At 35.0% G+C, this 26,331-nt stretch overlaps 1 protein-coding gene and 1 non-coding gene across 3 annotated transcripts in view; one reads left to right on the top strand and one right to left on the bottom strand.

Annotated features, from left to right (window-relative positions):
* Positions 1 to 2,351: 2,351 nt before the first annotated feature.
* Positions 2,352 to 2,423, top strand: TRNAA-CGC (transfer RNA alanine (anticodon CGC)). The gene has a single exon. It is a non-coding gene; the product is annotated as a tRNA-Ala (tRNA).
* A 5,536-nt stretch (positions 2,424 to 7,959) lies between these two features.
* The window catches only part of LOC150088953 (glycine receptor subunit alpha-2-like), a 72,056-nt gene continuing 53,684 nt past the window's right edge, over positions 7,960 to 26,331 (bottom strand). Inside the window, exons 2-9 of one of the 2 annotated variants that reach the window (XM_090370965.1) lie at positions 17,786 to 17,885; positions 16,975 to 17,054; positions 16,475 to 16,542; positions 16,082 to 16,308; positions 15,900 to 15,982; positions 12,499 to 12,633; positions 10,356 to 10,738; positions 7,960 to 8,402 (exon numbers count right to left, since the gene is read on the bottom strand). In XM_090370965.1, coding sequence (XP_090227091.1) covers positions 8,235 to 8,402; positions 10,356 to 10,738; positions 12,499 to 12,633; positions 15,900 to 15,982; positions 16,082 to 16,308; positions 16,475 to 16,542; positions 16,975 to 17,054; positions 17,786 to 17,856 — 1,215 coding nt within the window. In that variant the 5' untranslated portion in view covers positions 17,857 to 17,885 and the 3' untranslated portion in view covers positions 7,960 to 8,234. Of the gene's footprint in view, positions 8,403 to 10,355; positions 10,739 to 12,498; positions 12,634 to 15,899; positions 15,983 to 16,081; positions 16,309 to 16,474; positions 16,543 to 16,974; positions 17,055 to 17,785; positions 17,886 to 22,506; positions 22,530 to 26,331 lie in introns of those variants that run through there. The other variant, XM_090370966.1, reaches the window with a different exon arrangement.

Genomic DNA, 26,331 nt, shown 5'->3' with positions numbered 1-26,331 from the left:
TAGTAACAGAGTGGTTTGAGGACATGGGTGTGGAAAAGTTGGACTGGCCAGCCCAGAGTGGTGCTCTGAACCCTATCAAGCATCTTTGGGATGTGTTGGATCGTCGGGTACGTGCACATCGAGATCGCCCAAAGAAGAAGGCCAAACGTATCACGAGTGGAAGGCCGAGTGGAGGAACGTATCACGTGACATTTATAAAAAGCTGGTTGAGAGTATGCCATGAGGATTGAAGCAAAAGGTTTCAGCACAAAATATTAAATGACACAATAAAAGCTCTTTTTTTTTTGTCTAAAGGCAAGTGCTTGGATATTAATAGTAAGTCAGTGTATATAGGTCATCAGATGTCCTAATTTCAGATGCGTTGAAGAGGATTAATGAGCAATTTAATATTCAATTCATGTTTTCAGATAATTTTGTCATCATAAAGCAAGCTAGTGCGAGATTGTTTATTGGTACTTTTTAGGACAACACAATCAGGGATAAAATACCTTGGATATTAATAGCTATGAACAAGGCTGTGCTTCATGCTTCGATAGAAGTTGGACAGTGAATATTAATATATCGACAACGGACCCAACAAAATAGTCCCTTGTGGTATTTAGGGCATATAAGAGATTAAACACACGTATCTTCTATTTGTGGTTGCCATCTGCACTGAAATTAGAATACAAGGTTAACCTGATTTCTCTATTTGCAAGTATACCAGCCGTGACTGAAGAAGAAAGGAATTCCAGCACGAAAGAAGGGAGGGAGGCAGAAAAAATGTTTCTTAAGGAATGGTGTGAGTCCAAATCATCCTAAAATCACGACAGACTTCGAGCTGCAAGTCTATGACAAGTTATCGGATGAACGATGTCTAGTAAAGGCAAAAATTATTTCATCTGCTACTAATAGCTAACCAAGGACTTTATCAAGATCATTAATACATGTGTTGGAAGAAAATAGGATGCTTGAAGGTCAGCTTTATCTTTGGTTGAAGTGACAGTAGAACCATTTGGTTCTGACATAGGTGGGAACACAGATGGGCAAAAGTTGCGACCAACAGCTTTGGCAAGAGACCTACAAGGATAATTTCACTAACACAATCTGAGAAAACGTTGAGATATAGAGATTTGAAACAGTAATCCGATTAAGGAAAAGAAGAAAGAAATCTCCCAAATCATCCAATTTTGCATTCTTGTAATGCCAAACAACATCAGGTTGAGAATCTCCACGAGAGAAAGGCTCAATTGGAAAAGAGACAATCACCATGTTGTGATCTGAAGTGCCTAAAGGACCTCTCACTTCGACCGTGTACTTAGAAGGGCTGTTTATGTGAAAAAGATCAAGCTTGTTGGCTTTCTGGTTAGGACTGTCTCATAATCTTGTAGGTAAAAGAACAATCTGTTCGAGGTGATTAGTAATTGCAAACGACTCAGCATCTCGGCTAGCTGGGTCTGTGTGATTAGAAAATGGAAACCAGATGGAGCTGTGAACAATAAAATCACTAAGGAAAATTACTTCACAGCACGAAGGTTTCTGAGCAGTGCAGACAGGCAGCTAGGACAGCTCATGAGGTTCTGTCAATGATATACGGGAATTTTGCCAGCAGGGATTAGGAGGTGATTATCCTATTGTATGAGGCAAATGGTTAAGCCACATCTCGAGTACTGCATAATAGAAATGTGGAGGCTCGAGTTAGAAAGGATGTCGATCTCTTGGAACTGGTGCCGGGAAGTACAACTAGATTAGTCAAGAACTGAAAGGGGGTAAAAAGACCCTTGGAACAAAAGACTCCATTTTTACAAATTAGTTCTACAAGTTCTGTGGTCGATGTGTTGTTTCTGGACGGAAAACTAGATTTTCTGGAAGGAAAAACCATGTTCCCTTCTCCTGAAACCCACTGACACCCACGTTGTGAAAGCAGATCCGTATAAATTCTTCGCATCATTGATGGGATTCGAACTTGGGTCTTTTCCACCCGGTTTTGGGAGGATGGTGATTATACCACCTGTGCCAACCCACAAAGACGAATGATAGCTTTAATATTTCGTGTGATAGACTGGTTCAATGTGGTGGAGGTAGAGAAATTGTTAATCTATTTTATGCTCCTGGTATTGCACTGTGAGAATTAAAAAAGAATCATCAATACATGTCAGAGAGTCATTGTGTCAACTCTTATTGATAATGTACAAAATCAACAGAAAATCTTTCGAAAATCAACAGAATTATTCTTTAAATCCTGTTGCATCCACCAGTTGGTTTAAATGCTACGAATACAAGTCTGTTGTCAAGGCAACCGTATTTATTTTTGTACTAAACCTGTACATTTTGAAGCAAGTACCTGTAAAGATTCTGTTGTCGTTGTAATTGGGGGTGTAGCTCAGTGGTAGAGCGTTCGCTTCGCATGTGAAAGGTCTCGAGTTCGATCCTCGACTCCTCCAGTTCTTTTAAATTTACTTTACAACCATATTTTAAATCGATGAATTAATAGCCTCACCGCAAAAAACTTTGTGAACGAATTTACCACCGATTTTATTTTTATCGCAGCTCGATAGAAGAAAAGCACCATAGATGGCGCTACCGTGTGCACGTATTATCCAGTACACGGAAATAAGCAGACGAATTTGCGTAAATAATGTTTGAAACACGGACAAATGACTTGGTTGATTTTTATGTTGAGCGTTGAATGTGAAGACCATTTATGGAGCCCTCGAGGGTAGAACAGTTGGTAGAATCGTCGTCCTCCCCACACCGCGTAGAAAAGACCTCAGTTCGAGTCCTATCGGCTGGGACTCGAACTCAGGGGAGGGAAATTTTGTGGGTCTTTTTCATAACGTAGCTGAATGAGTTCTTCTCAGACGGGGGCAGCAGGTTTTTGCTCCCGGAAACTCGAGTATTTCGTCCAGAAAAGCAACCACATCAGCAATTTAGGCCATATTTTGCCATATGTAATATTACTGTAAGTTGTGTAAACTCTGTGGTCCATTTGCTGTTTGCTAGACGAAAAACCCGAGTTTTCAGGAAAAAAAACAATGCTACCATCGCCTGAGACCCATTAACCTGGCCACATTGAGAAAAAGATCTATAAAACTTCCTCGCATTAACTCGAGGCCAATGGCACCTCGGAACAGACGCACATGGGGAAGGATTACCTGAATACAGTAGCTTGCACCAGTTACAGTACCGCCTTCCAGTATCTGGAATCGTGTACGTCCATCCAAGATTGCCTCGAGAATACCTCGACCGCCATATCGATCCCTTTCAGTGTTTGATGAGTGATACCGTGTGCCAACCTCTGGCTAGATTAGCTGACGTCCAGAATCGCTGCTGAGGCTGAATCTACTCTCATCAGTAAAGAGTGTTTTAAGTAAAGATATTGTGGTTGTAACCTTTAAAAATAGTGTTGGTCCTTAAGTTTTGCACACTGTCTTCACACACACATTCGCACACGTTCCCCTCCCCCCTCAACTCATCCTCTGCAGAGTAAAATCTTTCATGGTCCAAGATATGAAGATTTACAAGTTAACAAAAATAAACAAGACTGGTGGTGAAAGATTTCTTAGCCTTCCAGTTATTTGGCAACATATAGAACGAAATATCTAGATGATCTTTTAAATTCAAAATTTAACGTATCTTCCTTTAAATTCTACTAATTCTTCTACCCACCGTTGTGGGTGGAAGGATGATGGGCCAAGTTCGTGTCCCATCTAGACGAGATACCAGCTAGGGCCATTCGAGTTCGTGTCTCCTCTTAACGGGACACATAAATGAATTCAAAACGTTTCCATATTTGTACAATGTGCGCATGGGCACAGATGCTTATCCGCTATGCCCTAACATTTTTGCGCATCAGTGTATTTTCCATTCTTGAAGTATAACTGCATGTAATCCAGGAGGTGATCCAGTTCCATCAATGAATTTCCTTCATGTATAGATTATTCTTTTTATGTTTTAATACTGTTTGTAAATTTAATTTTTAACTTCAGCTTGTTTACCCAACTTTGCTGCTCTGAGCTAATTTATATTTACCTTTCATTGATGGTGTGCAAAAAAAAGAAACTCCTCTTAATCTGTTTCTTCATTTGACGCAATTCTCAGATGTGTCCTTGAAAGGAAAATTTACTGCTTCGATGAATAATTGAAAAGCTTCTTTTTAAACGAATTTATGCGCAGAAATCTTACTTGTTTGTGAAGGCTCAGTTGTTGCGATTACAAAGAAAAGTAAACAAGTTATTGAAAATGTATTTAAAAATATCAATGGATTTAAGGAAATATTTTTTTAAATTTGTTTGATTTAATTCCTCAACCTCTCAATAAATTCTGATCTTAGAGGAATATGAATTTGTAACTATACATCTAAATTTATTTCATTCTTTCTATTTTATGTATTTTCTGTTCAACTGTATCACATTTGGTAAATATAGGGTAATTTATCTAAAAATAAATTACCCAATAGATGGCACTTTATCATTATTAAAGTGCTGCCATCTTGTGTACATATACGTAACTTTTTATATTTCACTCTTAAATCACTCATAGCAAAGTCCAATCGGCTTTAAAATTTAAAATTAAAGTTAAAAGAAAATAATTAATTACGATCTCAGTACACTAATTAAATATTGATTGATGTTTAGCTATAGCTGGACGGTTAATCCAAAAATAACATTTGAACATCTATTTACTGATTTTATCGGTAGATGGCGCCACTATCCATATTGACAATAATGGCTAAAATACAGGCGTTATCTTGATGTGGCGACCTCTAGTGAGCAGCAAACATTTTTTTTCAAAAAAATGATGGGCACAGTGTTTCAAACATGAATGAGAATTTTTTTTATTAAAATTAATTTTATTATGTAAAGAAATTTATTTATTTAACTAAAGCAGTCTAGCTTTCATTTGAAAAAAATTTTAAATGTCAACTTGTTAGCATTGTTGTCACAAGATGGCAGCACAATGTCAAAGGACTTCCGGTTTATGCCCTCTTTAGGTGGAAAATAGAAAAATCCTTCTGAAAAAAAAAATTTAATCTATAAATGCGAAAAAAAAACTATTACCAGAATAATGGAGGTAATTCATCTTGTTTTATTCTAGAAGTGTATTGGAGATTTTTCAGTTGGATCAGGAAAGAACCCTAAAAAAGACCCAAAGGCCGTCAGCATGTCATTCTGCTGATAAAGGCGTCAAGGTTGGTCAGTAATTTTACACTGGAGAACAAAGGGACAGGCAGTTTAACCTGATATCGCTAAGAAAATAAAAAAAATCTATGACGTTCTCCCTTTCAATAGACAATGGTTTACAGATTGAGAGTGCCTGCAATTTCTAAAACAACAAAATAAAAATAAAAAAATCCCGATAAATGGGAACGAAAAGATTTCTAAATAATCTTTGAGTTCGTTAACCATATAATAGCTTTTAAAAATTACCTTAAAGAATCTGCGAATTCCCTTTTGAGCAAAACTCGTATCGACTTTTTTTTTTTCAAAATAAGCTAATACAACAAATTTTTTTGATGTCATTGGTTTTCCTGTACAAGTAACTAATAACAAGTAGGCTTGATCCCTTTAGCCTTCAGAACTTACTGTATTGGTCTTGGTATAGACCTACTGAGGTTTTGAAAGCCAGCCACAACGATGCAGATCCATGTTCACTCAATTTCTTTTCGCCGATGTTGCAAATTGGATAATTGCGAATTCCTCCTTCTACCTCATCCCACAGACGCTTAACTGGATTGAGGTGTGGAGACTGGAGAGGCTACAAGCTTAATTCACTCTCATGTTCTGGCGCTTAACTGGATTGAGGTGTGGAGACTGGAGAGGCTACAAGCTTAATTCACTCTCATGTTCTTGAAACTAGATCTATACAGTTCTGATGTTGTGATGCATTATCCCATTGGAGGAACCCATTCGCAGATGGGCACACTTCAAAAACATTTCAAACGCCATTTCGCTGCCATCAATGGCCTATAGTGTACACAAGATGAGTCCATGATCTTATACTGCTTTCGCCTTATTTTGGTCCTATCAGCGTGAAACTGCAGAAACTGGGATTTGTCAGACCAGGCAACGTTTTCCACTTCTCCGCTGTTCAGTGTTCGTGTTCCTGAGCCCTACCTTCTTGTTTTTTGCCGACAGGACTGGAACCGGGTTCGGTTTCAACACTCTACTCGTGACAAGGTACGAGTTGTGCGTTTCATATACCTTTTGGTTGCCACTGTTCTTTTGGATTGTTGCTTCATTAACCCTTTCCGTTATCCGCACAAGTTTTTTCAACCTACCTTGGCCTCTCATCAACGACCTGTTTCCGATCACAGGTTTGCCATTGGCCGGATGTTATCTGTTTATTTGACCATTCTCAATATACCTGAGACAAAGTCATATGTAAAAATCTCAGTAGGATTGCCGTTTTCAGTGGCAGTGGCAGTGATTGTGCTTCCATCGTTCGTGGACTTTGGATAGGAAAGGAGTCTTATGGAGCAAAAAACCGCTACAAAATATACACATCTCAAGGTCAAAACTCCACAATGAAATTCGAATGAAATATCGGAATTTTGGAACAGAAACATCAGATCAGGATAAGGCAAATAAGACCCATTTTGAAGGAAAATTTCTAGGCTGAATCTGATTTCACAGCGTGTAATACCCATCTCCCAAAGGATGAAATAGCAGTTGCTATTGAGTTTTATTCAGAAAACTCTGTTTTTCATGCAGAAGATCAGACAAAAATCTTTATACTTTTATTAAATTATGTCTCTTTTAAAATTAAGTGGAGCCTTGGGAAATCTTCCATTGAATGGTATTATAAAGTTGGTGTGCCTATCGCTCGATGGGAAACCATGCGATCCCCCCACCCAAGCAGAATGGTGCGAAACTCTTCATGGCTCGCACTGAGTTTGTTCCCTATATATCTGGAGAACTCTTACAGCCTATTCTACGATGGATGTTTCTAACTTTCAAGGGCTGCATCTGTTATTCGGAATCAGGACTGTTTGGAAATAGTTTCTTTTTTTAGAAATAGCAACCATCCCAACCAGTCTATAGTGAGGCTTTTTCCACATCCATATTGCCATTTTTTAGATCGTTTACAGGTCAGGATCAATGATATAAGGTGGTCTTTCTGGTGATTTCTGAAGGCAATTAGAGATTATGGTGCACATTTGGTTTAGAGATAGTGGAACGTCATATCTGGATGATTGCGATCAAAAACAAGTTTAATGGCGACAGCCAAACAGTTCTTACGTTCTAGTTCTTTGCCTACATCTCAGGGTTGTGGGTAGAAACTAACCTGTTTGTCAGAAATTTCATCCAGGAACTCCAGGACAATGTTGGAAAGTATTCAATGTTGCCAACCAATCATATCAAAGGATCGGACCTTTGTAGCTTTATTGAATATCTTTAGGTTAAGTGCTGCTATTGCGTTGGGGTCTGTGGATGGGAAACAAATGTTGTAATTGAAAAGTTCAAATAAATAAGACATGAGAATAAATATCCTTTATTGCTGTAAAATATATTGAGAAGATTTCGCAGAGATATGATTTTTAAACTAACTCTAGCATAGCTTTCTTAAAAACAAGAGTTCTTTTTTTTTTTTTCTTAATCGATGTTCGAAGTAATAGAATAGAGCAAAGTGTTCATTATATAATACAGAGAAATGCTATCTTGAACTTCGACCACATTTCCATCAGTATTTAACGAGTAATATTTGGTAAACTTCAGGTAATTAATAAATAAACTTCAAGAAATGGTACCCTGTGGAATGAGCTCGTTGATAAGTCTTGGAAATCATGCACTCTACTGGTAGTGAATGTAACTATCGATAATTCGAATATTTCTTTCATAGTTGAGACTGGAAGAATGGAATTTAAATCATTTGAATTCTTGTTGGACGTTAAACGTTGACTCTTGTTGACCTTAGACTTGATTGAATCCTCGTCCAATGTGGTTATTTTCAGGAAGAAATGTAAAGGACAAAGATTTAAGTGGTAACAAGCAGTTTCTCCATGTTTGGCACAGTTGCATCTTTAACGAAGTCCAACCAGCATCTGTACACTGATGACTTTAAAGTCTTGTCTGGAGCAATTCCTTTATCTGATCGGAACGTACAACTGACTCGCGCACACGTCCGATTTTGAATAATTAACTAAACATCACTCCATGACTGATGGCCTCCAACTTGGGTCTTTAAGTACTGGTCCATCGCGAATGTTCAATCATATTAAGAGAGAGAAAAGGGACTCTGGAAATCTCAACTAACTAAGACAGATCCAAATATACCGACCAGTACACCCCATTCAATATAACGAACGAAAGTGGAAAAAACACACGTGAGAATTTGTCAACCATGATCGCCCTGTCTTTCCGTCGGATGGCTGGAGGTGGCGCTGTTTTCACTTTGGTTCCGTTTGGCACACTGCCTGGTTCCTAAAAATAAAATGAGAATTATTATATGAACATCTGCTTGATTTTGGCCTGTTTTTAATGTTTCTTATAAAAAAAATTAATAAGAAAATGCAAACATGTACCTAGTATGAAAAAATATTTTAATTCTCTCTTATTTTATAAATTATTTAACTTATTAATTACCATGTTATATTTAATTAATTTTTAATTTATTATATAAATATATATTTATTTTAAATATATAATTTAAACTTCTACATAAATTTTTATTTTATTTTATATTATAAATTTAATTATTTGTTTCTATTTTATATACTTCGTTGAATATTTATTCTTCTTAATTTACCATTACTTAATAATTTTTAATAATTAATAAAATATTTAAATAATTAAACACTTTAATTAATTAATTTATTTATAATTTATCAAAATAAATAAAAATATATTTCTGTCGTTATTACCATGTTTTTCAAATACTAATTTAAGTTTATTAATTAAAAATATGCAATTTTAATTTTCTTATTTTAAAGCTATTGAAATATTTTTATTTAAACTTTGATATAATTTTTAATATATTTTTATGCTAGTTATTTAATTCTTTATTTGTATTTTATATAATTCGTTATTAGTTTATTATTCATTAGGTACTATTAGAATTAATTTTACGTAACAATAGATAATTATTTTATTAAACTGCATTATACTTATTTTTTAAATATGATTCAGTGATTAAACATTATATTACTAAAATAGCTAATTTAATTTTAATTAATTAAATAAATACATTTGATTAAATTTTAATTTTTCTAATTTAAAGAGATTGACCTATTTTGTTAAATATTACTTTTTATTTTTAATTAATTTTTTTTATAATTTTCATTTATTATTATTTAATGTTAGTTTAATGGTTTACTTCTATTTTATAATCCATATTTATTTATAATTTTACTAATGTTCAATTTAATTTTTATGTAATTAAATTTATGATAATAAAAACAAATATATTTATTAAACAAAGTTATTTGTTTTTAGGAAATATATATGTATCTCTTTTTATATATTTACATAAAAATATTTATTATATTCATTTGTTAATATATATTTATATTTATTAGACTTTATGTATTTATATTAAATTATACTGCTTAATAAAGAATATAATATAAAAATATATAAATTTTATAAATTTACATATTCATGTGCATATTTATTAAACTTTAAATATCAAAAAATTAATAATATTAAAACATTATTATTTATTAAAGATTAAACCAACTTAAAAAATGTATGGTACCACTGAAAATGCATAACCATTTTATAAAAAAATATTTAAGTTATTAAACACCGTGTTATTTAAATATCTAATGTAAATTCAATTAATTAAATAAATATCTATTTCATTTTAATTTAGTATTTAAAGTATATAAATTTCTTTAGTTTATATAAAGTATATAAATGCATGTTATTAAACTCCATTTTATATAATAATTATTGAAGTAAATTAATTTAGTACTTATTTACTTCTTGTCATTTATTAGATTATTAATTTATTGAATTTAACTGATTATTTAATTTTAGTAATTTAGTAAATTTTAATTTAATTTTTAAATAAGTACTAAATTAATTTAGTACTTATTACTTATTACCATTTATTAGATTATTAATTTATTGAATATAACTGATTATATATTACGATTTAATATATTTATGTAATTCAGTTTATTATTTCTTTAATAATACATTAATTGATATTATACATTAATTAAAATATTGTAATTTAACTAAATTTATTAAATTAATTAAATTAAATTAAATTTTAAAAATTAAATTAAATTAATTTAATTTAATTTTAAATTTTATATAATCTATTTATTTTATTATTTATTCAATTTAGTATTGAACTTTATTAATTTCTAAAGAAATATGTTTTTTTTTATTAAACATCCATTGGCCTGAAATAAAAAATTCACTTACAACGAGTTTCATGGAAAGCAAGATGCTCCTGATTCCTCTCCGAATAGTTTCACCTTCCCCTTCAGATTCCCCCATGAGGATGTTGACCAGAGCGTACTCCATGAGTGATGCGAACACGAACACTGTACAAGAAGACATGAAAATGTCGATGGCTTTGATGTAGGACACTGGAGGCAAGGACTTCTGAGATTGGGCGTGCTGTGTAGACAAGGTCAACAGGCTGGTGACACAAAGCGTTACCCTTGCCGGCACAGCTTCTGGCTTAATCCAGAATGAAATCCAGGACATGATCACAATGAGGCAGGTGGGAATGTATGTATGAAACATGTAGTAGCCAAGGCGACGCTTCAAGGTGAAGAGCACTTGGATGCAGGTGAAGTTACCTGGAAAAAGGTAAAATCATTACATCAGAATTTAACCAAAAAGATACTCTTTATTAATTTCTCATCTGATTGCACGTTTATTATTTTGGAAACTATTATATTAATTTCTCATTTGTCTGTTTACAACGTGCCGGATGGTTGCATTGTCAAAAAGGCAGAATTTTATGTAATGTATACACTGCCCAACCAAAATATCAAGAATGTACCTAAAAACACGTAGGGCAATCTTTAGTGGAAATTGAGTGGATATGAATTGGAATAGGTATGTGAGAGAGAATCCGATTGATAATATTCCATTCCAGTTCGAAAATAACTTTAAGAGCCGTCAAATTCGTTTGTTTATGAAAATTTTTGCAAAAAAAAATGTAAAAAGTTGCAGTACTAAATAAAGCTAAGCGTATATATTTTATTCACCTGAATGAAACCTTAAACACTGGCTGCGTCGATACACGTCTAAACTCCCTTAGTTCCTGTAATGATATTTCTGCTTCAGGGGCACCTATGATCATTCCTCTCGTTGATATGGTTCTGCTTAAACTATAGCTCTTCTTTCAGGTTTGTTTTCTCATGTGTACGATGGAAGGCGATAGGATATCGAATTGTCGAATTCGTTTTTGATTGGTGGGGCAGTGCATGCATTACACGTTATATATTACTTATTTATTAATTAATTAATTATTATTAATTTAATTAATTATTAATTATTTAATAATAATAATAATAAAAGAAATCAGAGATAAATGCATAGAGAGAAAGAGAAATACAGAATAGACAAACAGAAACACACAGAGAGAGAGAGATAGCGTGGCAAAGATGAACTAAAAAAAGCACATAGGAAAATAGAGAAAAATAATCATACTATAATGTGTTTCGTAAGCATCTCACTTTCTCTCTCTTTCTCTCCATATTTCTTTTTCTTTCTTTCTTTATCTTCTCCTCTCTTTCTTTCTCTCTCTTCTTCCTCATTCTTTGTTTCTTTCACTCTCTTTCTCTCTCTCTCTAGCAATCTTTCTTTATTTCTTTTTAGTTTTTTTCTCTCTTTATTTCTTTCCCTATCCACCTATATTTCTTTCCCTATATATCTCCTAGCTCTTTCTTTATTCTCTTTCTCTCTCAATTCCATTCTTACTTTTTTTTCTTCCTTTCTCGCTCTTCCACCTTTTCTTTCTTCTCCTATCTCTTCGCTCTTTCTTCTCTCTCTTGTTCCTCTCTTTCTTTCACTATCTGTATCTATCTCTTCACTCTTTCTTTCTTCTCTTTTGTTCCTCTCTTTTTTATTTCTTTTGCACTTCCTCCTTTCTCTGTCTACCTGTCTCTTCACTCTTTATTTATATTTCGTTATTTCTATTTTTACTTTTTCTATCTTTCTTTCTCTCTTTTTACTCTCTTTGTCTTCCTTCTGTCTCTCTACTCTTTCTTTATTTCTTCACTGTGTTCTTTTTCTATTTCGTTCATTCTATTTTTAATTTTCTATCTGAGTTTCTTTCTCTCCCTCTCTCTTTACCTGTCTTCTCTCTTTCTTTTTTTCTTCGTGTTCCCACTCTCTCATACTCTCTTTCTTTTTTCCCAGTGTCTCTCTCTCTCTCTCTCATACTCCCTTTCTCTTTCTCCCCATGTTATTTTTCTTTCATTCTGCTCCCTTTAGAGAGGGAGCAGAATGAAAGACATTTAAAACCATATGATATTACATATTTAAGATCTTTTATGAAATTAAAATTCTTAAAGCTCAACAAACACGTAACGAAAGGTTGGGAAGTCACCTGTAGAATAAACTTGAGTACAGTCTCCTAGCTTGGTGGATATCAGATTGTGTTGAGGCAGTTCGATGAAGTCATCTACCACAAGAGGAACTTCTTCTTCCCAGTCGAAGATAAGATCGTCAGTGGTGTAGGACACTGCAAAAAAAAAAAAAAATCATTGCAATAAGACTCCGAAGAATATGGCTGTGATTACTTATTAAGAAATATAGAAACGAACTTTGTGACTAATACCATACCAGGGCCCGTCCTAGGGTAGAAGCTGCAGTAGGTGCACTGCAACCAGGTCAAGGATTAAAAAGGACTCCAAATCCCAACTAAGAGCCTTCGATTCTTACCCGCATCGAGGGTCTCTTTTCCTTGGTGTCTTTTTTCCCATCATTAATTCTTGCACCTGAGTCCCCCGAATTTTAGAACGAACCCTGACTAATACTGTTTCGAGAGAATACTGTCCCCCCCCCCTCAATTCCCCACCTCTCTATCAGAACACATCCAACTTTAATGCCTGGGTGAAATGATCCAAGGTGTTATCCTATAATCTGAACAGCAGGAAATAACGTCCACCTGTAATCACAAATTAATCACCGTTTTACGGAAATGACCCCTAGCTTCATCTCGGCTGCTTGACGTTATTGGCGCGAAGGTTCTTGAAGGGAAAACGCGTGCTACAACCGCTTCCGAACTTGGCACTTTCGGCATTAATTATCACTATCATAATTCATAGTCAGCGTTAGGAGAGTACAATGTGGAAACTTGTAGCCACTTTAGCGCGCGCATGAATATTTATCACCTTCGACACCCTTCCCGCTTCTGAAGCAAAATACCAACGACGACTTTAACATCGTTCCAAACGTCAGAAAACAAGTCTACTTAAATATTTAGTCTCCAGGTCACCCTAGCAACCGCGTTCATTGTTGCCAATTTTTAAATTAACATAACGCTTGCCATTGTTGCCAACTTGTATAACCATAGCAACTCTTGCCATTGTGGAAATTTATGTCACCACAGCAAACTCATATTTTTCGTAGGTTTCACGTTACCATAACTTTTCTCCTTTTTTTTTTTTTGCAGATTTCAGATTATCATAGCAACGTCTGTAATCTTTTGTAAATTTCAGGTTGCCATAGTAACCTTTATGATTTTTCATTGTTGGAAACTCTCAAATTACCATAGCAACACTTACATTGTTGTAAATTTGAGTCATTATATTAACTCTTATATTGTTCCCAGCTTTCACATTACCATAACAACTTTGGCATTTTCGTTTTTTTTTTTTTTTTGTAGATTTCAGATTACCATAGCAACATCTGTAATCGTTTGTAGATTTCACGTTACCATAGTAACCTTTATCATTGTTCATTGTTAGCAACTTTCAAATTACCATAACAATGCTTGTCATTGTTGCCAACTTGCATAACCATAGCAACTCTTGCCATTGTTGGAAATTTGTGTCACCATAACAACTCATATTGTTCGCAGCTTTAACGTTACCATAACAACTTTTGTCATTTTCTTTTTTTTTCTTTTTTTTTTTTTTTTTTGCAGATTTCAGATTACCATAAAAACGTCTGTAACCGTTTGTAGATATCAGGTTGCATAGCAACCTTTATCATTGTTTATAACTATTCGAATTACCAAAGCACCTTTTGTCATTACCGATTCATACAAAATTAATTATTACAACTTTCAAATTCCAATAATTTTGATCCATCCTAATAACCTTAATGAGGGTAGTTTTGACTTCCAGAATCATAATTGATCGAAACAATTAATGGGAAATAACTTTATGAAGAGAAATCTATGTTGGTTAAATATGCTCCAGTCGAGTAATGGCTTGATTAGGATGGGAAGCCAAAGGTTGTTAGGAAATCAATAATTTTAATGGTAGCTCTGCGAATTTTTCTTGCAATTGCGCTATTCGTCTTGTTTTAATATCTTTGGTGAATTTAATTATAACGTTATTGTAATGCATTAAGTTAATTAATGTGCTTTGAAATGCGAAAGATATAGTAAGCGTTTCTAAACTCAGTTCCTGTTGTTGAATATCCGGAATGAATTTGACACCCAAGTGAATAATATTTTAGCAAGGCGGGAAATTACTGGGGCTGTTAGATTTTTTTTTTTTTTTTACTTTGTGTTGGAAAGAACTGGTTAATTTTAATTCCATTAAACGTTTTGTTGGAATTTTTTGCCATTATACTCCTCAGATCATAAAATCAATCACCACTGAATATTATTTTCTTCATTAATCGAATTTCTTTTCATAAACCGTCCATTGTATTCCTCCAACGAGAGATAAATCAAAATATATGTAGTACTAGTAATTAATATTAATGATGATTTCTTTTATTTTGAGAAATGGACGATATATTTATTCATTTTTATGATTTAAAGATTGTAAATGAAGTTTAAAACAATTATGAGTAGTTTGGCTGTTATTTTTGAGTTCGATATTTCAATAAGTGGCTCCAGATATGAAAAACATAGCAAGAGAATTTACTGTCTTTCATTCTATCCTTAGCAATGGTCCATACGTATAGCAAAGTGCTTATAACCACGAATTTCACACACCAGGTGGGATAGAGCCGGGCGAATCTCGTCAACGACGCGATTCGAACCCGGGCTTTTTTCTCTCTGTGGCTGAGTTAGTCAGTCTGATGCAAGGATTCCACCCCCTCCTCGATACTCAAGTTTATCGTCCAGAAACAGAAAATTCGACTACAGAACACACTCAATTTATAAACATAATCCATACATTTATATGAGGTAATTCTCGGGTGGCCCTAATATGATGGCTCTTTTTTTGTCCCTATCAATAAATACTTTACAGATTAAGAACTAATTGCAATGTATATTTTTCGCAAAAATAAATATTTGGAAAGCAATTTTGAGCATATAATAAATTAATGCTTCAATCAATAAATCATTATCAATTCATTTTTTTTTAAAAAATCGTTGGAGTAAATATTAAAGAGTTAAAGAGCTAGAGCTCCTTAACTTCTTGAGGAATTCCTCTTAATCACATCCTACAGAAACATTAAATTACATAAAATTAAGTTTGTGAACTTAATTTTAATGGGAAATTAATGGAAAAAATATTTCTATTTAATTTTTACCGGGATTGAAATTATGGGATATATAAAAAATATGGGATATGCCACATATATCTATATTTGTATGACGCCTAAAATTTCATACCATGGTATAAGGAATAAAATAAAATTCACCATTCAAACAAGGCATTTATAGGTAAAAAAGACAAAATATTTTATGAAAAAATTAATGTATATTTTATGTAAAAATATTATGAAGAAATTTTATGTAAAATGATATTTCAAAATTGTTTTATTTTATTTTTTTAAAAATTTTAAATTAAATTTTAATTTAAAAAATACAGAACTTACAACTCTCTATTTTGAAGGAGCAAGTCTGGGTGTCATGAGGGTATGATTCAAACTTCATAGCACAAGACAGCAGCAATGTTAATCTGTCATAAAATAATTAAATTTACAGTTTTATTTTTATATATTTTTTTCCTGAAAACAATCCAAAAAAAATACAAAACGTAGGGAATCTCAACACTTACTTGACCATATAAAGAATTGTTTTATCACTATACAGCCAAATATAGTGATTGGGGATGGTCATCTCTTGAAATGTCACTCTCTTTGCATTTTTAAAAAAAGAATCAGGTCTCCACATTCTCTTCAACCAATTTATTGGAAGTAGACGGTATTTTGAGGTCATATTTTCCGGAAGTCGCAGTCTATGGTCTTTCCAACTCTGAGACATAAAGATGTCTGCTACATATGTCTATCAAAGAAACCAAGATATAGAAATAAAACTTAATATCTAATTTCTGTGTTTAAACATACTCCATAATTAATTTATGCAAGCATTTAGAATAAAAAATGTTCTATATTAAAAAAAACTATTAATATCAATCAAGTTAAATTTGAACGACGAAAAAAGAACTTACCATGGATCCTTCGTCAATTGAATCGATGCTTAAAACAGTCACGTGGAACCTCACAATAGTCGGATTCCCTGTAGAAATAAAAATTCTAAATTATCAAAACTGACAAAGCGCATTCATTATTACTAAAAAAAAGCTCAAAAAATAATTTTAAAAATATATTTGATTATTCTGAATAGATGGGAAAAACGAGCTGGTTTTGTAGTTACATTGATTTTGTGGTTGTCATAGCAACCACTGGGACATGATGGATAAAACTTTTGCTCAATTTCATTGGCACCTTGCCAAATCTAAAGTCATTCGATATTTGTATTTTTCAGTGGGACAGAACTGAATAAAACTTTTGCTCAATTTTATTGGCATCTTGCCAACTCTGAAATCCCTTCAACATTTGTATTTTTCAGTGGGACAGAACAGAAAACGTCTGCTCAATTTTTATTGGCAATCTGCCAAATCTAAAGGCGAATTTTATTATTATAATGAAATTAAAGATGTGAACTTACCATCTTCTTTAGGAGGATGCAAATTATCGTATTCTGATGGGTTATCAGGGAGGATGGTATCGAAATCCAGGCTGTCCTGACTAAAATAAATAAAAATTATTTTATTTGATTTTAAATGTTTATTTTTTTTTTATAATCCAGTTGGATCAAACATACTTTAGGAAAAAAAATTCATTTTTAAAAAGTGTAATAAAATTATGTGTATTCTGTTTCCACTTATGAAAGATAAAATGTTAAAAGCATGTAAAAACAAAATGGATACTTAGGGCCGGAAAAGTGGCCATACTGAGTCTATGGAAAATCTGTTAAAGGCATTTTTCTACTCAAGATGAAGGGTCCTACCACACAGCTTTTAACGCAAGTTCGATCCTAAAAGATTTCTAGTTATGCTGTTGCAAGTTAGCACTTTGGAAGCAGAAAAAGAATTCCAATATTTGCCCATCAAGCGACGCAAAAATCTTCTTTTAACTTGAAAACTAATTAGTTTTTCTATTATTCAACTTGACTTCTCATTGCTATTCGTGTCAAAAGAAAAGAAAAACAGGCAAAAACAAATGGGTTGATACAGCTAGGAAAACAAAGAATCTTTAGCAAGGGACACTCAACGTATGAGTTGCCATGGCAACTCGGTGGTCTAATTCTTGGTTCTACGATGTAACAATGAAAAGTAATCAAAGAAGTATAAATTAAATCAGTCACGCCACCTGACGAGAGATGTTGGAAGAGAAATCAATCAAGAATAATTATTTGTCTTCTTTTCTAATTGGAAGTTTGTAATTAGAGTAAATATTCAAAAAAAACGTATATTCACCTCGAAAACTGAACGCATGTCAAAAAAAGACACATGGACCACACTCTTAAGGGCACATTTATTGGAACCATGATTCGGTTTCATCTGTACATTGACTGACCTGAAAAGAAAGAAAATTTTATTATTTTTGGTCGATTATACGCCGAAGTCAAACATCCTTATTAAAAACCTAGCAAGTATGTTGGACAATGTTGGGGTATAATTAATTTATTTAAAATTAAATTATGTTCCAATTATCTACTTCTGCAACATATTACAATATTTTGTTTTACTTATTACAAAAATCACTTCATAAATACCTCAAAAGCTCTGAAATGCAGAAAAATTGTAACTCTTGTAAACAGATTCCACCATCATGTAAGGCAGAAAAACGTATTAGGCAAACCAAGCACACAGTTCTCGCTATTATATAAGATAAACAGTATAATAGAGATGGTTTAAAACCATCATATACGAGGTGTAACAATAAAGTTCCGGAACTGGTGCAAAAAAAAGAATAGAAAGCGAAGGAGATCAAAAATCAAAGTAATCACCACCCGAACGAATGCACTTATTGAACAGTTCTAAAAGATTTTTCAAAGAGTCAGCAAAGGCGTCCAAAGAGATGATGTCGGTGGTTACGTTTTTCTTTATGTCAACATCCTGAAATCTCTTCCCCTTGAGGACAGCCTTGGGAACGAGGAAGAAGTCCATTGGTGCTATTGGAAGAATGGGGTTCATGGTTGGTCTGTACAATGCCATTTTTGGTCAGAAATGTCCTCACAAGTTCGAATTGGGCGAGGCATTTTCATGCACCTGGCCGGACCCAGAAAATTTCTTCAATAGTCTTTGAAGCCCCTGTACGTAGAAAGCAGTATTGAGTCTCTTCACTTTAGCTACAAATTCCATATGAGTCATACCCTGTTTGTTGAACATGATCAGCATCGTTTAACCCGAGACTTCTGTAAACGAAACATTTCGGGCCTTGTTGATGATTTTGAAGTCCACTGCACATTCTGACGCTTTCTCTCTACGTCTGAAACACCCAAAACTCATGTCCATCGACAATACAGTCCAGGAAATTAGGATTGGCTTGAGAAGTCCTCTTAAAATGTGCTACTTATTTTTAAGAATGAGGCGTAAAAAATATTATTTCAAAATCAAAATGTTACCAGAATTTAAAGAAAATTCTAATTATTTCATTTGTCATCTTAATTGTATAAATTATTTCTAAATAGCTCTAAATTTTAACGAGTTTTTTGTTATTGGAAATTAGAACTTGAGCATATTTCTCAACGTCATTAGTAATTCTTTTCTTAGCTTTTGAAAACGTGAAAAGGTTCTGAAAGCATCGTTGTGATAAGCTGCTATTAATAACTTTCTGATCTGATATATATATCATAAACAGCTATTACAGATTGGATAAGCACTCAAGATATCATTAGATGAACACTCTTCAAGTTCCGTGGCATTTTTCCATCTTTAGTTTGCTATTAAAAACAGGATAAATGGTTCAATAAATCACCTTTTATGGCTCTTCCATAATACACAAAGTCATTATTACGAAAAACGATTATTTGGCACTCAAGAAAAGAGGTTAGCCCTTAGAGGAAGACATTAAACTAGTTATTATTATTTATTTTTTAAATATTTGCCCAAATCATATGACCAGTCTTCTAGAAGAAGCACTTATCAGAATTAAGGGAAATTTTCAGAAAATTTCAGCAGTTAGAACACCCTAAACTGAATTATCCATTCTAAAGAAGTGGGAAATTTCTAACAGATGCGTACGCTGATTAATACGTTGTGAAATTTTAGTTTTTGTTCTGTTTTCCTTCTTCAGTGTTATAATTATTTTATTTATTTTTATTCTTCATATTTATTTAGCCCTCGTGGGTAGCACAATTGGTAGAATCGCTGTCCTCCCACCACTGGGTGGAAAAGACTTGAGTTCGAGTCCCGTTGATGACGTGAGGAATTTTTATGGGCCTTTTACACATTGTGGCAGAGTTAGTGGGTCTCAGGCGAGGGTGGCATGATTTTTTCTCCCGGAAAAATATACATGGAGCAATATGGCCTTAGTCGCTGATGCTCCTAAAATCCTACAAGAACAACAGCATCTTGGAATCGGGAAGGGGTTTTTTTTCCTGGACAGAGGAGTATAAGTGCGTGCTGCAGGTGCGCTTTTCTTCTTGGCTATATTTATGAAGCAACATTAGCATTCTTAGACATGAAGCAAGATCAGCATTCTTAGACATGAAGCAAGATCAGCAATCTTAGCATTTTTTCGCCAAACACGACAGACATTCGAACTATAAATGCTCTAGTATCTTCTGTCGGCTGAAGATTGAACAGACAGAAGATACTTGTTGACGATGAACTTATGGACCTTTATCAGGAATTTTCAGGAAATACAATTACCAATTTTCAGGATATACACCAAAAACATTATGACCATCGCTGTCTGCACGAGTGGACACATCCAACAATACCTAGGAGTAACATCATCGACCAGTGCTGCATATATAGTGATGGCGCCTATAGTGACAGTCAGTTCGTCAGTATGAAACAATGGGGAAGGAAAAGACCTGACGGAATTTTAACAGGGAATGACTTGTGGCCCTAGAAAGGAAGGAGACAGCATCTCAGCAACCGTAGCCATTGCTGGCTGCTCGAGGGCCACCGTAGTGAAGGTGTAGTGGGAATGGTCGGAAGACAGACATATAACCAACGTGTCGGCACTGGGAGGACAGCAGAAGTTGACAATCGAGTTGAACTGCAGTTAGCGTGTTCTGTCCAGAACAACAGACGACTCACAATCCCTCAATTAACTGCAAACTACAACGAGGATGTACAGAGAAACGTTTCCGAGCACACCATCCTCTAATAGAAAGACCTGTTTGTGTGCCCATGTTGACTGCCCGTCATCTGCACGCCCGTGTGCAGTGGGGGCACAGGAGCACCGTTACTGGACATTGGGCGACTGGAAAAGAGTCCTCTGGTCTGATGAATCAAGGTTCCAGCTCCATCATGCCGATGGAAGGGCGCGTATTCGACGGCGAGACAGAAAGGATGGACACAAAAACGTTTCCACCGTCACCATTTGGGGGATGTTTTCATGGTCATCACTGGGTCCTCCTTATCCCCACTGAACACATCCTCACCGCCAGATCCTGCACTGGCATTGTTACGGACCTAGTTTTGCCCTACATGGTGCCCATGTATCCAGATGGCACTGGACTTTTTTAAGAAGACAACGTTCCGTGTCACAAGGCCCGCATTGTGCAGGAATAGTTCGAGAATCATGTCCAGGCATTTCTTATACTTCTCTGGCCGCCAAATTTCCCTAATATCAATCCCTTTGAACGTTTGTGGGATGCGATGGAACGCAGCATTCGCCAGTCCACGACAGCGCCTAGCCGAATTCCAGGGTGTTCTTCTGTTCAACTGGTTCAGGATCGCAGACACTTTTCGCGGTCTCGTCGAGTGGATAACAGGTCGGGTGCAAGCGGTTACCATGGAAAACGGCTGCCCAACACGTTATTATGTGGGCAGTCAGAAGACAGCTAAAAGGAATAAATGATGAAGAGGATAAGTTTGTTCAGTGAGTTTGGGATTTGTATTTGGATGTTGATCAGTTGAGAAATGTTTCTGGACTGGTTTGGAAGAAAGCAGTGGAAATACAGAACACTGTCAATGGATTTATATGCAGAAAAGGCATAAAGAAGAAAAGCGAATGTCTGTGTCATTGGAAGTGGAATGCGTTTGTAAGTAAAGAATCATTAATTAACCTGGCTACACTCTTTTGGATATTTTGGGAGTTTAAGAAATGTTTGGGGAAAAAACCACCTCAGATCTGAGAAGAATACTTCATGGTAGGGCGTATTTGTGATTTGTATAGCCAATAGCTGTTTAGAAGAAATGTCTCACCGAGAGCTAAAGAGAAAACCCTGTTTTGTAGATGTAGGTGGAGCCATATTTGTGATATGCTTTTGATCACTAATTCTTGGCCAAATATGGCCAGTACGCGAGAAATGGCGACTATTTTCATGGATTACTGTTATGAATGGTGCTTCACAGGATTAGGGTATTGGTCTTCTATCTCCGATATTCATTAATGATATTGATGTCGGTTCAAGCTTAATAACCATGTTTGTGGATGATGCAAAGGTGGACAGTGTGGTTAATGACCATAATAATGGTATGCTTCTTCAACAAGACAGATAAATAGCCTGGGAAATAACGGCTGAGGTTTAATACTGGAAATGGCAAGGTCTTGGAGCAGCAATAATCCTAGTGAAAAGTACCACTTGGGTACCGTTGAACTCAAGATTGTAGATAAAGATGGCTTAGGAGTAACTACACAATCTGATGTGAGGTTTTCTAAATAGTGCAGACCAGCTCAATTTTTGCCAATAACTTAAAATCATAGTCCTAGTGACAGGCAATACCACACATATTGCCCTCGTGGGTAGCGCAGTTGGTAGAATCACCGTCCACCCCACACCTGGTGGAAAAGACCTGAGTTTGAGTCCCGTCGATGACGTGAGGAATATTTATGGGCCTCTTTTCATAGAGTGTCTGAGTTAGTCGGTCTCTAGCCAAGGTAGCATGGTCTAATTCTGATTAATACCATAAACTCAATTTCTCGTCAAGTTTTCCAACTGGTATACCTTGCAATCCTATCTTTTGTACAACGGATCCAGTGAGCTGTTAAATCCTACGTAAAACGCGCGTGTGACAATTCTTTGCGCCACATTTCAAGAGACAATACTTTCACTTGGTGTTTCCAGCAAGTTAAATTAAAGATACCATTATAAAATAAAAAACTAAAAGTTTGAAAAATTGAAATCATTCCAGAAGACTAATTTGGGGCAGTTGATAGATGACATGAAAATAATTACTTAGAAAATTATCTTTCTCCATCCACAAAGGACATACGAATGCGAAAGGCCATTCTATAAAAATTATTCCTAATATAAATAAGCAACTTCTGTCGACTTCCATGGTCCACAAAGAAAGAGAATCCAACTTTCATTAAGGTTAATTAAACTTCTGTCAAAGCGATGCTCTCGGGTGAGTTTTTCCATTGTCTTTGTCTTCCCATTCTTAGAAATTCTAATTGTTTTTCTTAAAGGAGACAATACACCATTTTAAAGTAATTTTTAGATAAGATAGATTTAAGATAAACTTCTCAAGGCGAACTCCTTCCAACAATTTATTTAAATACCAAAGTAATTATTAATATTCGACAATTTTTAAATTCTCTTAAAATTTACCACCGATGTGGTTAGAAATGACATGTTTATACCAATGAGTCCTAGATTTATTACCTTTCAAATGAATTAAATTTTAATCCATCAATGAGTTTGTTTTCCATTGGTAAAGCGATACAAGCCTCCAAGATATTTGGAGGAATTATACATGCAGACATCTCTAGGGAAGACGTCAGATGTTTGCAAAGAATCCCCAGTTGAATACATCAAGTTTCTAAGGTGGAGTCTTAAACACGTGACATTTCCAGCGTTAAATTTAGCACCTTGCTGTATTTCCAAGACTGGAAAGCAACAGCCATTCTATGACTGCCAATCATATGAGATTCACGTGATGTGTGACGTCATCTATGGAATGATTTTATTTTGATATTTTTTGGATAATGAGAAATATCTGCACCCAGGGATATATCAGCTAGTATTTGGACTAGAATCCATCTCTGATCCATCAAGCAGTCAGTAATCTCCAATAGAGAGTTTCTCTACGTTATTTAGATTGTAGGACAGCGAAATTATTTCCCAGATGGACAATTATTATGGTGCTTTCTCGGTTGATGTCACTAATAACTGACTAAGCAAATAAATCGCCATGGCAACGCATCTAAATTCGATCCCAAGAGAACTAAAGACAGAATTTTCTTTTAAATCCCATAGTTCAAATATTGATTACTCTTATTGAAGTCGATATCTTCTTGCTTTTGATTAGAAGGTTACTCTCCCGGAGGTGGTTGGAGTTTTAACTCAGACTCTTCTGTATTTTCGGAAAAATTCGAAAAACTTTTTAAAAATTGTTCTCTTTCCAACAGATTATTAATTAAAGAAAATTGGATGATGCTTCGCTTCGTTTTCAAAGATTATTTGATAAGGATTTGATTTCTTTTTTCTTTTAATACAATTGGTTAGCACAGTTGTTATAATCATCATCCTCCTCCCACACTGAGTAGAAAAGACCACGTATTGAATCCCAATGACGGGAAGAATTTTTATGGGTCTTTTTCACAGCGTGGCTGAGTTAGTCGGTCTCAGTCGAACGTAGCACGATTTCTTTCTCCGGAAACTCGGGTTTTTCGTCCAGTAAACATCGAATCGACCAAAGGGCACACGCAATATTTACACGTTTTGGTCTAACTATAACCCTTCTTCCAGTAAAATATCTCGCAGTTTCAACAAAATTAAAGGAAGAAGACTTCATTGTCGAATAGCTCTCTCCAAGCACGCTCCACACATTCTCAATAAGATGGACATCACATATATGTGGAAGACAAGGAAGAAGGTGGAAATTCGTATCAAGTTCTCCGAACCATTCTTGCACCATTGTGACACAATGCGCTGTTGCATTGTCATCCATAAAGCGGCCATCATCTTTGGGATAAAAGTGTAACACTGCGAGGTGCACTAGCTCTGATAGAAAATTCAGGTCAGGTACTCTCTGAATGACATTCGACCTTCCACCAGTATCAACGACCCAGTCCGCACCAATAAGCATTCCCCATAGCATGATACCACCTCCAGACGGTTGGATTGCTATAAAAAGGCAAGCAGAATCCATCGTTTCATGAGGTTCTAGCCACACTCTCTGCCTACCATCAGTGCAAATCAGTATGTCGTAATTCGTCTCATTAGATGACTTTGGGTATTGGCAGTTTCCTGCCAATACCCAATTTCTTCTATTTCCTGCAATAGATCAATTTGGGAGTTGGTTGAATTGAGATGTTATTTGCTGCACACTGGTTGTCCTTATTTGCCTTACAGTCCTCCTTAGAGCAGGACGGCTTAGCTCTTGAAATGCTGTTTTTTTGCCACACTTACGCCTTTGAGATGTGAAAGAACCACTTGCTTTCCAGTCATTAAAAACGTTTGAGATGGATGCTTTTGAGTAATCAATTATGTCTTTCGTTTCTTGAATCCTGACTCCTATTAAACGTATACCCACAATAAGACCTTTTTCAAAGTCTGATAGATCACTCATTTTTCCCTTTCTAACTTCAAATTACTGCAGGCGAATTGAGACGAATGACTTGTTGAGTCTTTATACTCAACGAGGCAACAAGTCTGTTTGTCTTAATACAAACGTTCGCATTTTTCGACCAGTGTGTGAATGTTACAAAAGTATTGAGATGTTAAACAGTCCTGGAAACAAACTACCTGGATGAAAAATCTTTGTAATTAAAATTTATGAATAAATGAAAACAATAGAAGAAGAATATCTGGGTGGTTTGAAAACGGGTCAGTAGGATAAACAAATCATTTATCACACTGGACTGTTGAAACAAAATGAACCACAAGCAATAAAATAAATTTTCATGAGACCCGAAATCACCTGGAAGAGAAGACCAATATTTTACGAAGAGAATAAATAATCTAACTCTCCCGAGGAGACTTCGAGCAGCTTACAGTGACACACGCCATCCAAATGTCTTAACAAAGCAACTTAAAGTATTCTCTAAGATGGCTAAAGTGCTCCAGCTGTGGATCTATTTCCTCCCAGATGTCCTTGGTAAGGCTGTATTTTGTCATTCGGAACAGCAGTTTTCTGGTTATTCAATATTCTTCACGTGGCACGGGCGCAGGGCGAGGTTGCCCTATTACGTGATATGCCAGCATGCATCTCCATCTCCTGTACCATCAGTTTATTCTAGTGGTATTACATGTCTTGATGACTACTCATTCCATCACTGTGAGTGGCAGGGTGGGATTTGGCAAGAAATTGAAGCCCGAAGAGTTTGGGTTTATTGCAGTGTCATTAGAGGGGGGGATTTATAGTGATAGCGAGTTTTACTAGACTATAACAGTTGATCAAAAAAAAGGACATCTTGGTTTATTCTAATTAATTTTATAGTGTGTGTTTATGCACGAAAAGAAGTATAAACTTGAAAGATTAATAGGTGGAGAGAGATGATTTCTAAAGACAGTAGAGAATGATTAACTACCAAAGCTATAAATCTTAATTAATATTCGCTGAGAGTAAAAAGTTGAGATTTCTTTAATTGGTGATTTTAGAAAATCAACCTGAGGACAAGATGTCTCCTAACGTCTGTTTGGTTTGCAAAAATCATTAATTTTCAAAAATCAGGAATACTCTTATGTCCCTAAGGTGCGAATTTATGAGATGCTGTACTGCAATCCACGTATTAGAGTGGAATCCTAACACCTCAATCTACGTATTAGAAGAGGAATCCTGATGCTTCAATCGATGTAATAGGAACAAATCTGTGAATTTCTGCTCTAATTTTTTTTTCAATTTCTATTGGTTTCTGCTCTCGTAGACGAAAGCGAGCGAGTCCTAATACCTCA

Source organism: Mastigoproctus giganteus, chromosome 3 (assembly GCF_048544385.1).
Source record: "Mastigoproctus giganteus isolate SK-2022 chromosome 3, ASM4854438v1, whole genome shotgun sequence".
Taxonomy (NCBI): Eukaryota; Metazoa; Arthropoda; class Arachnida; order Uropygi; family Thelyphonidae; genus Mastigoproctus; species Mastigoproctus giganteus.
The sequence above is the reverse complement of the archived record's forward strand: the minus strand, read 5'-3'. Positions and strand labels throughout refer to the sequence as shown.